The 13,628-nt window shown below is 46.4% G+C and overlaps 1 protein-coding gene across 3 annotated transcripts; it reads right to left on the reverse strand.

Moving 5' to 3' along the window:
- Window positions 1–3: 3 nt before the first annotated feature.
- On the reverse strand, window positions 4–12,371 carry LOC308673836 (adenine nucleotide translocase lysine N-methyltransferase-like). 3 transcript variants are annotated; one of them, XR_014027754.1, is made up of 7 exons: window positions 12,309–12,371; window positions 10,657–10,823; window positions 8,867–8,971; window positions 7,089–7,229; window positions 5,333–5,383; window positions 2,061–2,394; window positions 4–1,297 (listed from the first exon to the last, which is right to left on the reverse strand). XR_014027754.1 is itself a non-coding variant. In XM_081337844.1 (6 exons), the coding sequence occupies exons 2-6, from the start codon at window positions 10,816–10,818 to the stop codon at window positions 2,206–2,208; spliced, it is 648 nt and encodes a 215-aa protein (XP_081193970.1). In that variant the 5' UTR covers window positions 10,819–10,823; window positions 12,309–12,371; the 3' UTR covers window positions 1,452–2,205. The 3 variants fall into 3 exon arrangements, 2 of the variants coding, with proteins under 2 accessions (XP_081193971.1, XP_081193970.1); XM_081337844.1 differs by lacking the exon at window positions 4–1,297 and having other exon boundaries at window positions 1,452–2,394; XM_081337845.1 differs by lacking the exons at window positions 4–1,297; window positions 7,089–7,229 and having other exon boundaries at window positions 1,443–2,394.
- Between the last annotated feature and the right edge of the window lie 1,257 nt (window positions 12,372–13,628).

The raw sequence follows: 13,628 nt of genomic DNA on the forward strand, positions 1-13,628 counted from the left end.
CAACATCTGGTACACATTTATCTTCAAGAGATATTAGACTGAAGCCCTTCGTAGTAGCCATGTGAGTTCCTGGGTGAAATTTAAGCTTCCAAAATGTGAATGTTTTGTTCAACGCTACTCCAAAATTCTGGAATTTTGTCTGTTTATAAAGAGCTTTTGGATATAACCCTGTGTATATATACACAGTGTGTGTATAAGAGGTGATTATACATTCTTGGAAGGACATCCTGTGTAAATGAAACCAAATCTGTCCGCACTTTGACTTAGTATGGAAACAGAAGATCACATATGATTCCATTTGGTCTATGTTTGATTTGTTGATTAAAAACTGTCTATCGCGATTTATATAAATATGATTTTAGTTTCAGCTCACTTATATTCAGTTACTGTATTGTATTACTCTATTTCGACTTTTTCTTCTTAACTTTCCCCTTTCCCTTTTAGATATATGTTTTATCTTTTTTTTTTAGCACATACTATATACATGGGCAGTTTTGAACAGTCCCATCTCGGCATTGAGTCCTGAGTCCTTCGGGAGAAGGGCGGTATATAAATAAAATTATTATTATTATTATTATTATTATTATTATTATTATTATTATTATTATTATTATTATTATTATTATTTTATTATTATTGTTGTTGTTGTTGTTGTTATTATTATTATTATTATTATTATTATTATTATTATTATTATTATTATTATTATTATTATTTGTAAATATTGTATTCGATTGGTATCACCGGTACAATTTAAGCAAGACTCAATTCGATTATAGCAAACATTAACAAAAAGAATTTGGCACCAACGTTCATTCTATCCTCATAGCAAAGTTGCAAAGTAAGGTAGATCAAGGCATAAATAACCAGCCTAAGAGTGTTCACCACGTAACATGGGGAGACGTGAACCAAACCAAATATAACATGAGCTCCTGAATAAACCACAAAGAACATACTTCTGGCTCAACTGCATTCTCTTCCATCCCATCCTATTCGGAGTGTTCTTCATCATCTGCTGGTCTTCAGGAATAAGGTCTAAGAAACAGAATTACATTCTCTTCTCTCCTGTCCATTTCCTTCTCCGCCAACTGCGGGTGTTCATAGTGAAGTCTAAGAAACTCAGGTCGCTTTCAGAACTGCTCCCCAACCAAACCGCTTCACAAATGCATCACTCATGGACACATCCATGCTTGGTGTACAGTTCTTCTCGGGGATCGTAAATATATTCCTTCCGCCAGCCCACCATGCTCAATGAGAATTGGATTTGACAAGAGAGGGACTCACATGTTGCTTGGGACTAATCAGAAAGAAAGAAAAACTGGCGCCAAGATGATGATGATGATGATGATTAATTTGGTTTATATACCGCCCTACTCTCGAAGGACTAAGGGTGGTTTACAAGGCAAAATTTAAAAACAATACAGTATAAAATAAAAATTAAATTAAGTCTAGCCCCCAAAAATTAAAATCACAATTTAAAAACATTAAAACCCCTCAGTCCAGACCAGATAGCTCGAAGAGCCAGGTTTTTAGGTCCCTGCGAAATGAACGAAGGTCGGGGGCAGTCCGGAGTTCCGTTGGCAGTTGATTCCATAGGGCAGGCGCGCCCACAGAGAACGCCCTCCCCCTGGGGATCGCCCGTCGGCAATCCTTGACCGGCGGTACCCTGAAGAGGCCCTCCCTGTGGGAGCGCACAGAACGATGGGAAATTGATGCTGGCAGCAGGTGCTCCCTCAGATATCCCAGACCCTCGCCATTCAGGGCTTTATAGGTCATCACCAGCACCTCGAATCTCACCCGGAGGGCAACCGGAAGCCAATGCAGCTCGCGGAGAAGAGGTGTTACATGGGAGTATCGGGAGACTCCCATCACAACTCGCGCGGCTGCATTCTACAGATCCTTGCAGTTTGCCAATCGGAAGAATAAATAGGCACACTGGTCCCAAACGAACTGATTTTGCTGACCAATCTTTGGGCAAAAATTCTAGAGAATCGCCTTTTCTACTAAATCTTGAAGGGGACAGAAGGGAGAATGGCTTTATTTTTCTCCTAAAAACCTACCACTCCTCAGCTTAAATAGGTGTTGATTCAACAAAGGAGAAAGGAATCTTCTCAATGGTCCATCAGCCAGCAAAGATGCATTGGGTGTTTGGGGGTTTGTTTGTTTTTTTCTTTGAGAAACTGGCCTATCCAAGGTGACTTATTCTCACACTGGACTCCCTTCTAGCTCATCCTTCTTCAGTTGCCGGATCGTCTTGACATCGTATGCCCAGGCTTGGTTCACACCTTCTCCAGCTGTGTCAGTGTGGGTCCAGTTGGGGAGAGGAAACCGTCCAGCCACCACACGAGCTTCTTCTGGAAGTTCCATCAGTAGCTTTTTCTCCAGAAGCATCAGCTAGGAAGAGAAGAGATATCCTTCTGAAGGATCCATTAATCAACAGGGAATAAAGATCGACCAAAAGAAGTAAATATTTGTTGCTCAGGGTTGAGCTGTGGGCTCCTTGGTGCTCTCTGAGCGTGGTTGTTTTCTTGCAGACCTTTCATTACCCAAACTGAGTAACATCAGTGCTAAAAGGGAGTGGGGTTTGCAGGGGGGAGGAGGAGGAGGAGGAGGAGAAGGAGGAAGAAGAGGAGGAGGACTGTGGGGTCCTTGGTGCTCTCTGAGCTTGGCTGTTTTCTTGCAGACCTTTCATTACCCAACTAGGCAACATCATCAGTGCTAGAAGGGAGTGGGCTTTGTGGAGTGGGAGATGAGGAGGAGGAGGAGGAGGAGGAGGAGGAGGAGGAGGAGGACTGTGGGGTCCTCGGTGCTCTCTGAGCTTGGTTGTTTTCTGGTAGACCTTTCATTACCCAACTAAGTTACATCATAAAATGATGCTACCTAGTTGGGTAATGAAACGTCTGCAAGAAAACAACCAAGCTCAGAGAGGGCCAAGAAACCTGAAGATCGCTGTGTAAGCTCAAGGAGACAGCATCACCTTTGAAGTGGAGATGCAGTCATGGCTACCAGCTTGGCCGGCTTCAAGGGTTGGACTATTTCATGCAAGTCCTGGGGTCACTGGCCCTTAGCCTGTAGGGCAGTAGGACTGACCTTGAAGACTCTCTGCTGGGCGACAAATAGGTTTCTTTATGCAGTTGATTGGCCACTGTGGGAACCGACTGCTGGGCTAGCTGGATCTAATCCAGTAGGGACTTGCTCAAATGTATATGTTCATATATTCAGAACAAGAAGCGCTGGATGGAAGCTTGTCAAGAAGAACAACCTAGAAATACGGAGAAATTTCCTGACAGCGAGAACCATTAGCCAGTGGAACTGCATGCCTTCCAAAGTTATGGATGCTCCATCACTGGAGGAGTTTAAGAAAAGACTGGACAAACTTTTGTCTGAAGTTGTATAGGGTCTCCTGCTTGAGGGGCGGGGGGGGGGGGCTGGACTAGAAGACCTCCCAGGTCCCTTCCAAATCTGTTACTCTCTTCTGCTCGAAGTAATCATTTAGTTCTTCAGTTGCTACAAATATCCTCTTATTTCACTTCACTCAAAGGCTACGCCGCCTATCTGAGGTCCTGAGGAACCTCAATCCTTTGAGCCTTCTAAACGAGGGCCTGGCTCTTCCCCCAGGAACTGGGCTCGGATGGGATCGAGCTGGGACGTTGTTTGGTCCGGCATTTGGAGGAAGGAGGCTGCTTTCGCTTTTAATCTTTGCTTTTGTGCCTGGTTGCGAGTGGCCAAGAATCCTTACGGGAGGCCATATAAATCCTGTACGTCGATAAAACTCACACGCCATGCTAAGCCATGGTTTGCTTTACCTACGGTTGGCTGAACAGCCACCGTGGGTGGGTGCACACGTACCACTATGCTAGAATTCATGATTTTAGAAACTCAGCAGGGATGGCTTCACGGAACACAGCCAGCTAAAGCGGAACAGACTATTTGAGGGCTACGGGGCAGGACACAGAAGGCCCAGGCTCCTGAGGAAGGAACATTCTCGGGTCAGCCTCAGGAAGCCCAGAGGAAATGTCTGCCTTTCACACCCCAAAAGGCACTCGTGCCCCGACTAAATTAAACCAAACATACCCGACTTTTACAAAGGCTAAAGGCTAAACCTCAGGAGAGTTCCCTGAGGCTCGGGTTAGACGCTTATACATTCATTTTTCCTTTTATTTAAAATATTCCTCGATCTGCTATCATTTGGCAGGCCCAGATGTCCCCCCCCCGCCCCTCCTTTCAAAGAAGATCTTAGTTTTGTTTACTTTTGTTTAAAAAAAAGCAAGCCTGTTTCTTCCTGGAAAGAACGACGACGAAAACTCCCCGCTGATTTGCAAACAGGATTTGCTCTTATTATAGGGGGTCCTCGACTTAACGATCATTCATTTCGTGACCGTTCAAAGTTGCAGCGGCACTGGAACAAGCGACTTACGCAACTCGCACTTATGACTACAGGTAGTTCTCTACTTATGATCACACTTGAGCCAAAAAATTTTGTTGCTGAGGGAGGCGGCTGTCAATTGCCTCATTTTACGCCCTGTCTTGCTGCAATCGTTAACTGAATCGCTGCAGCTGTTAAGTTAGTAACCCAGTCGTTAAGTGAATCTGGCTTCCCCATTGACTTTGCTAGTCAGAAGGTCATAAAAGGGGAACACATGAGCCCCGGAAACAGCAACCGTCATAAATATGAGTCAATTGCCAAGCGTCTGAATTTTGATCGTGTGACCATTAGGGATGCTGCAAAGGGACCTAAGTGTGAAAAATGATCGTAAGTCACTTTCCTCAATGCCGTTGTGACTTTGAAGGGTCACTAAATGAACAGTTATAAATAGAGGGCTACCTGTCTTGTAGCATCCCCACAGTCATGTGATCAAATTTCATATCAGTCTAATATAAAAATAATAACTCCCCAGCCAGTCTGGGTCCATTTCACTTACAGTGGCTGCGATCTAATCATTTTCTTTTGCTGACAATGGCAAAGTTTTTGTTTTCTGACACGCCATACTTTACCACATCGGTTTTGTAATCATTACCGGTAAGTTTTTTATTTTAATTCCATTTATATCCCGCCCTTCTCCGAAGACTCAGGGCGGCTTACAAGCTTAGCAGTAGCCTTCATTCTATGTATATGCCTGCTTATTAGGGCTTTCACACACACACCCAAGCGGCATTATTACAAAGTTTTACTGTGTTTCTCCCATTTTGTTTCGGAATCTGTTTTCGAACTGATCAGCGACAGTAATAATATTTACTGTTGCCACAAACAGGGCAATTCACCGCCATGACCACCGCCTGCAATTTTTGGAGGAAAAAAAACCTCTCTCTTCTGGAGAAATAGCATACATACCACACTAGGGGCCAGGAACACGGTGACATTCTGACAATCTGATAAGTTCACCTTTAAAATTAAAAAAAAAGGCAAAACGTGAAATAGAAAAAAAAAGATGACTTTCGTGCAATGTTTAAGGCAGTTTCCATTAAAAAGATCTGGGGCAATCAGGAAAAATCTCTCTTGGTCCAACTCACTGGGTGGGTCTTTGCATTTCACTCACAAGCCATAAATAATATTGGCTTGGCTCTGGCTCAAAGGGTTGTAGAAACCCAGAGATTTTGGTCTGCAAAGGAGAGCTTTGGGAGTCTGAATTCGGCCAAGTGTAATTCATTCAAGAAGCTGAAGCCAAATAAACCGCAACGTAGCACCCCGAGTAATTCAGTTATTGCAAAGATTGATCAGGACATATACTTCACAGACGGGACTGTCTGGAGGACGTGCGTGCAAGCAATTGTAGGCGTTGGAGAAGACTCCCAAGAGCACCACGGACGGGCAAGTAAACACACAAATGGATCAGGGAAGAGATCAACCTGTCATTTTCACTGGAGACACAAATGACAGGTCACACTGTCACATTTTGTGCACCTAATGTGAAGACCCATCTTGCCTGAAAAGTCCATAATGCTGGGAAGAGAAGGGGAAGGGGAAGGGGAAAGGGAAAGGAAAGGGAAGGGGAAATGGAAAGGAAAAGCAAGAGGGGAAAGGGAAGGGGAATGGAAAGGGAAAGGAAAGGGAAAGGGAAGGGGAAATGGAAAGGGAAGGGAAGGGGAAATCGAAAGGAAAAGCAAAAGGGGAAAGGAAAGGGAAATGGAAAGGGAAGAGGAAAGGGAAGGCAAAATGGGAAGGGGAAAAGGAAAGGGAAGGGGAAATGGAAAGGAAAAGCAAAAGGGGAAAGGGAAGGGGAAAGGGAAGAGGAAGAGGAAAGGGAAGGGGAAAAGGAAATTGAAGGGGAAATGGAAATTAAAAGCAAAAGGGGAAAGGGAAGGGGAAAGGGAAGAGGAAGAGGAAAGGGAAGGGGAAAAGGAAAGGGAAGGGGAAATGGAAAGGAAAAGCAAAAGGGGAAAGGGAAAGAGAAAGGGAAATGGAAGAGGAAGAGGAAAGGGAAGAGGAAGAGGAAAGGGGAAGGGGAGGGGGAAGGGGAAGGGGAAAGGGAGAGGGGAGAGGAGAGGGGAGGGGATGAAAGCAAAATATGTGCCTGTCAGTAATTTTTTTAAACAGATCTGCCCTTCTATAGCTGCTCTGATGTGCAATCCCACAAAAAGATGTGCTTGAACAAAGAGGTTTTATTCTAGGGCCACAAAAATTATGAGTGAACACAGATAGTCCTTGACTTACAACAGTTCATTTAGTGACCGTTCAAAGTTATAACAGCACTGAAAAAAGTGACTTAGCACCGCTCTTCACACTTGCCCCCTTTTAGAGGATCCCCACGATCGTGGGAGTCAAAATTCAGACGCCTGGCAACTGGTTCACACTTACGACTGTGGCTGTGTCTCAAGGTCATGTGATCCCCTTTTGCAACCTTTGGACAAGCAAAACGGGGCAGCCAGATTCACTCAACAACCGCGTTACTAATTTAATGACTGCAGTGATTCGTTTAACAACGGTGGCAAGAAAGGTTGCAAAATGAACAAACGAATGGATGTCTCACTTATCAGAAATTTTGGGCTCAAATTTTTGACCGTAAGTCAAGGACTGTCTGTACACTCAACTGGGTTTCGATGTCCCGGCGTTATGCTCAGATTTCCAAAGTCTTTCCTTTTTTTCTCACCTTCCAAAGGTCTTCCTTGTAGTAAGAAACTTTTCCGTAACACCCAGCTTTCCACGCCCGAAAGCTGGAAAGGTGCAACAACCACGGATTGAGTTCATAGCCAACAGCTGGCGTGAAGCCTTGTTTGTAAGCTTCCAGGACCTGCAAACGTAGACCAGGTTTGTTTATTTCCTGGTTTCCTCAGAAACAAAAGCATCTGCTTTCCAGGAGGTCAAACAATCCATCTTAATCTAGTTTTATTCTGATTTGACTGCGGCTCTCTTAGGATTCAGGGGGAAGAGTCATCTTCCTGTCCATCTTCTAGTTAATTTTTAATTGGGAATATCCAGAAGTGAACCTCAAAGCTTCGAATGGTGTCATCTTTCCATTTTTAACGGAGTTTGGGAGAATGTTATGATCTCAAAAGAGCACCCAAAATTTACACGATACAGTAAAAGAACAAACCCACAGAAGGGGGGAAAAAACAACAATATAACTGAAATACGACGCACGGCTCTGAAAGGATGCCATTTCTGTGGCAAAATAAACGTAAAATATTAAATATCAAAATAAAACAAAATAGCATAAAATAAAATAACATGAGTAGGAGAACGAGCAACAGGGCAAACTTCACCAGCCTGCAACTGATTTTAGGGCAAGCAAAAGAAGCTTTTTTAAAAATAAATAAATAAATAAAACGTTAAAATACAAAATTACAATTAAAAAAAGGAAAGGTGAGGATCGACAGAAAAAGTTTTTTTTTAAATAGCATAAAACCACAAATAAAAAAAGGTTTCTTTCAACTCTCTTCAATATGGATACGGCTACTTAATAAAAGGCACTTTGATTTTCAGTTTGGCAAAAGAAAAAAAAAGATACAAAACTAAAAACGTAAAGATATACAAATCAAATAATAACAGCAACCAATGTGTAATCATATCATCAGCAAAAGAAGATTTTCCAGGAATCAGGGGTCATGAGGAAAATAAGAAAAGCAGGTCAGACTCAAGATATCCTGGCCAAGCCAGAGGTGAGTAAACTTTAGCCACAATTTTCTGTTTTAAGCCCTGGATCACCCTTTGTTTGCACACACACCCAAATTCCAGCCTCATGGTTTCCTGTCGTTTTCAGGCAGAAACCAGTGTAAAATGCTTAACTCAAAAAAAGGAAGAGAGTCCTCTCTCAAAAACGCTATCGAGAGCGCAAAAAAACCCTCCCTCCCTCACGCTCTTAATACAGGTCGTCCTTGACTCATGACACAATCGAGCCCAAAATTTCTATTGCTAAGCGAGACGATATAAACTATTTTGTCCCATTTTACGACCTTTCTTGCCACCGTTATTAAATGAATCACTGCAGCTGTGAAGTTAGCAACCCAGTTCTTAAGTGAACCTGACTTCCTCCTTGACTCTGCTCGTCAGAAGGTCTCAAAAGGGGATCACGTGACCCCGCGACGCTGCAACCGTCATAAACAGGGGTCAGTTGCCAAGCGTCCGAATTTTGATCACGCGACCCTGGGGAGGCTGCAACGTTTGGGCGACAAATGGTCAGAAGTCACTGTCACTCTGCACGGTCACTAAAATGGACTGTTGTAAGTTGAGGACTACATTTATAAGGTCGCCCTGCTCGCACCGTCGCCCTGACAATGCTCTGCTGTTCTCTGTATGAAATTCAGTGGCTGGCTGGGGACATCACAAGCTCCCCTGTGGGCAGCCAAAGATCTTTCATGAGCGAAAAAAAGGATCTTCCCGTATTAAAAGTCTCAGAGGAACACGGTACAGCAATGAGGTTTTCCTTACAATTCTGCCATCTCCAGAGCCCAGATCTACAATTTTCCCAGAACGTCCTTTGAACAACCGCATCACGTTCTGGACCTGTTGAGCACTGGCTGGGATGTAGGGGACCTGAAGGAGAAAAAGAGAAAAGCGATATTCTATCCTTGAGTAAATGTCTACGGAGGCTCTCAGTCATCCAGCTCATGGTTGTCCCAGAAGTGCTTTTTTCAGGAGGCAACTGGACTTTTTGGTTTTCCTTTGATGAAGAGGTTTCGCTTCTCATCCAGGAAGCTTCTTCAGCTCTAACTCAATGGTGGGAAATGGGAGGATTTATACTCCTTGCAGAGAGCTGGTCATTTGCATTGTCTGCAACCTTTCTGGGCTTGAGGACCGGAGGGAAGGAGAGCAGCTTCAAAACTGGTGCGCGCGGGCATACACACATGGGGCCATGCACACTGGCGTGGCACTAGCAGCCCTGTTTGCACATGCGGTGGTGCCATGAGCATGTGTGAATGGCCGCACACCCCCACGGTGGCTAATAGCGCATGCACAAACAGGCTGTGGACACCCGCCCCACGCTAGCATCCCCATTTGCGCCCGGAGTCATGCGCAAACAGCAAGTGTGGGGGGAAATGCACGCCCATGCGTGCATGCACCGGTCAGCCATTTCTGCAGCCCGCTGGCAAAGAGCCTGTGGCCCGGTCCCGGGGCACGGACCATGGGTTGGGGACCCCTGTTTTAGAGAGCTGTTGGGGCCACTTGGAGGTTTGTCTAAGCCCTCAAGGTCGCCTGAGTGGTGCAAATGGGTCTGGGGCCTCCTTGGAACTGCGGAAAGGGCTGTGTTGTGGAGCTGTGCTTTGTGCAGGATGTTTTCTGCCCTGTGTCCCTTCATTGTTGAACACAGGCACAGGCTGTGGGAGACGAGCATGTGTTTTCTGCATCTCAAACTGAAGTGCAAATAGTTCGTCCTAGTCCAGAGGTCACCAACCTTTTCACACTGGTGGCCCAGAGGGCAAGTGAGCAGCTGTAAAATTTGCGCGTGTGCACATGTGCGCACGAACGGGCCACACACATCCGCACGGCACTAGCAGCCCTGTTTGTGGAGGCGCACAGGCACTAGCTGCCTCCTCTGCTAGTGCCACGTGCATGCGCAAATGGGTTGTGCAACCTGTGCACACTAGTGGCCCCATTTGCACCTGTGCAAACGGGCCTTTGGGCTCTAGCGCAAGTGGGAGTGAGTGCGCTCGTGAGTGGGCCACGGACCATAGGTTGGGGACCGCTGCTGTAGTCTTCCAATTTTTGGAAATCCGTTCAAATCTCCTGCAGAAAGCACAGCTTCACACACACACACTCCTTTCAGCAGTTCCAAGAAGACTCCACACCCATTTGCACTACTCAGACCTTGATGACTCAGACAACCCTCCAAGTGGCTTCAATGAATCCCTAAAAGAATGCAAATGACCAGCTGTCTGCAAGGAGTATAAATCCTCCCATTTCCCACCATCCAGTCAGAGCTGAAGAAGCTTCTCGGATGAGAAGCGAAACGTCTTCAAAGAAAAACAAGAAAGTCCAGTTGCCTCTTGAAAAAAGCACCTTTGGGACAACCAGGACCTGGATGACATAGAATCTCCATAGACCTTTTTGGCCCTATCTCAAAAGTTTTGACTTCCCAAATCCCTTCCAGACCTCGACATGTGAAAGCCGAGGATGAAGGGGAAGAAATCAAAATGTCCCCAGCCCCATTTTCTCCGTGGCCTGCACGATTCAACGCCACGCTCCCCTTAAAAAGTCTCATTCAGTTATTTGGTTTTTACCTGCAGTTTTAAGGGCACTTTGCGAAAACCCGGCATAAGAATTCCTGCCCAAACTATATAGGCTGTCAAGCCGGTGCCGGCTGCAATTTGCAAAACGTTCCAACCATCCATTTTCTTGCCTTGCAATTCAGCGGCCACTTCGCCAGCATCTTCCGGATCCATCTCTTCTGTAAATTTAATTCCATTTCATTCAACGGGCTTTACCACTACAGTAGTTAATCAGATGCTAAGGATGCAGTTTTAGTGGTCCCACACATTCTTTTTCCCCCCTTTCCATATGGGGTTTGAGGGGGAAATGACACGGACTTTGTAATGTGTTAGCCTATCTTTTAAAATGGTGATAAGGTTTTATAAAACCATTAGACCGGAATGTAGGAAAACTTCCTATCCTATAGCTGCATGGATTGATTAGATAGCTTCTAACATCCCTTAACTGAAAAGATAAACGTTACAGAAGGATGACTGGATACCAACTCCTGATAAGAAAAAATTTCTTAAGAGTCAACCGGCATTTGGTTATCTAACTTCAAACAGCCTTTGTGGTTGTTCTGTGCAAAGGAAGGGTTAATTTTATCTTTTCCCCTTTCCTTTGTTATGTTAACTATAAAAGGGGATGTAAGCTAAGGATGGGGGTTCTCTCTTTGAATGAGAAGGAATCCCTTTGCTCTGAATATTCTGATAAATTGTAATAAAACGATCTTCCCGTCTCAGGTCTGTCTCATTGGAAAATATGCGTGCCAGGGCGTTTGGCGTTTCAGTTGGATTAATAAATCTTCTCACACCTAGTTAAAATTCCCAGGGAACCTACAAACACATTCAGCCACTGCAGGGAACACCTTTTCTGTTGCAAATCAAGATTTCTGAATATTTTAACCAGAGCCCCCAAAAACAGCTCGTTTAAGTAAGGCTTTGGAAGATAGGCAAGCAAAACGTTTGCTGCATTGTTCATCCTGCGATTCCTGCCACAGTATAAACCACTACAATTAAACCACCCTGAGCCTCACCTGAACCCCCCCTCCATTTAATTGCAAGAATGCATGCAGTTCTCCGTGCCCAGCACGGAGCATGCAACTTTGTACACAATTGCAAGAGAGACGGTCCAAGAAATAAAATAAATGCAGAGGAAGAAGCCCCCCCCCGCCTCCATTTAGGTTTAGGTTTTAGGTTTTATTAAATTTTTATACCGCCCTTCTCCCGAAGGACTCAGGGCGGTGAACAGGGCATATCATAAAACTACAAAAATACAAAAGTTAAAAAAGAATTAAATTATTGCCCACAGTAAAAACAATAGAAAATATATATAAATATTAAAACCCTAAGTAACTCCCCATCATTTAATTGCAAGAATGCATGCAGTTCTCCGTGCCCAGCCCGGAGCATGCAACTTTGTACACAATTGCAAGAAATAAAATAAATGCAGAGGGAGAAGGCTGTTCCTGGGCATGGGCAGAGTGCATTGCCCCAGCTGGGGACAAGAAACTGATTTCCATCCACACAAATGGGTGCAAATTTGCACCCAGAAGCCCGTTTTGCTCTCGCCCGTTCCCGCTTTCTTTTTAAATGCAAAGAGTCAAGTCTCTTGTCTTTCCTTCCCCCCCCCTTCCGCGCCGCCCGGACCCCTCCCCACGTTTCTCCACCCAGACCCGCTTCACCTTGCGGGGAAGGGCCTTATCTCGGACGCCACGTGGATCGCCCTTCTGGGGAACCGCGCACCGCTCGGACGCTCCGTGTGGAAACCAGCGACCCGGGCAGCTTCCGTTCCCGTGTCTTTTCCGAGTGGGAAGGTTGCAGATGCGCGGAGCTTGGCGGGGTGGGTGGGGGGAAAGTTGCGCGCTGGCTGCAGAATTGCACGGCCCCTGGCTGCGCTCTTGCTCGGGATTTGGCGCAGCCGTTGCATTGAATAGATTTCCTAACTTGATTTACTGACCAAAGAGAGGAGCAACCTGGCATTCAAGGAGAAACTTCCTGACGGACTCAGGACAATTAACCAGGGGAACAGAAGTTGCCTCCAGAAATCGTGGGCGCCCCATCACTGGAGGTCTTTAAGAAGAGGCTAGACCAGGGGTAGGCAACCTCGGCTCTTTTATGACTCAGGGACTTCAATTCCCAGAATTCCTGAGCCAGCCATGCTGGCTCAGGAATTCTGGGAGTTGAAGTCCCTGAGTCATAAAAGAGCCGAGGTTGCCTACCCCTGGGCTAGACCAGGGGTCGGCAACCGGAAAAAGGAAAAGAGCCACTCAGAACCGGTTCCATCACACACACAAAAAAGTGGGAGCCGCAAAAAGTGCGTGTGCGTGCGTGCATGCGCAAAATGGGAGGCACCTGCACGGCGACGGGTCTCCCCTTTGGAGAGGTGCGCGCCGTCCCGTTCGGAGACCTGCCGCGTTCGTCAAACATGGACGAACGCGGCAGCTGTGCAAACGGGATGGCGGCGGTTTGGAGAGTGCGCGCGCACCTCTCCCAAGCCGCCGCCACTGTCCCGTCTGGAGACCTGCCGCGTTCGTCAAACATGGACGAACGCGGCAGCTGTGCAAACGGGACGGCAGCGGTTTGGAGAGTGCACGCGCACCTCTCCCAAGCCGCCGCCGCCGTCCCGTCCGGAGACCTGCCGCGTTCGTCAAACATGGACGAACGCGGCAGCTGTGCAAACAGGACGGCGGCGGTTTGGAGAGTGTGCGCGCACCTCTCCCAAGCCGCCGTCCCGTCCGGAGACCTAGCCGCTAGACAGTCACTACTTGTCTGAGATGCCATAGGTCAGACATGTCAAACACAAGGCCCGGGGGCTGGATCCGGCCCGCAAAGTGGTTTCATGCGGCCCGCGAAGCCATCCTGGAAACAGTGAGGGAACGGCCCCCCCTGCCCTGGCCCAGAGACCCTCCTTCTGCCAGAGACCCCCACATCTGTCCCACTCCTGCCCAGGCCCCCATAGGCACCCTTGATGCCAATGATGTAGAGCTGGCCACGCCCACCCA

This window comes from Vipera berus (assembly GCF_964194415.1).
Source record: "Vipera berus genome assembly, chromosome: 13".
In the NCBI taxonomy this organism is placed as follows: Eukaryota; Metazoa; Chordata; class Lepidosauria; order Squamata; family Viperidae; genus Vipera; species Vipera berus.

Bases quoted from the DNA above. Each gene is read 5' to 3' on its own strand.
- LOC308673836 (XM_081337844.1), bottom strand. From the start codon at position 10,818: ATGGATCCGGAAGATGCTGGCGAAGTGGCCGCTGAATTGCAAGGCAAG. The intron at 7,230-8,866 runs GTAAGGAAAACC...CTACGTTTGCAG, and splicing joins GCTCTGGAGATGGCAGAATT to GTCCTGGAAGCTTACAAACA. The intron at 2,395-5,332 runs GTATGTATGCTA...TTCTCTTCCTAG, and splicing joins TGTTCCTGGCCCCTAGTGTG to CTGATGCTTCTGGAGAAAAA.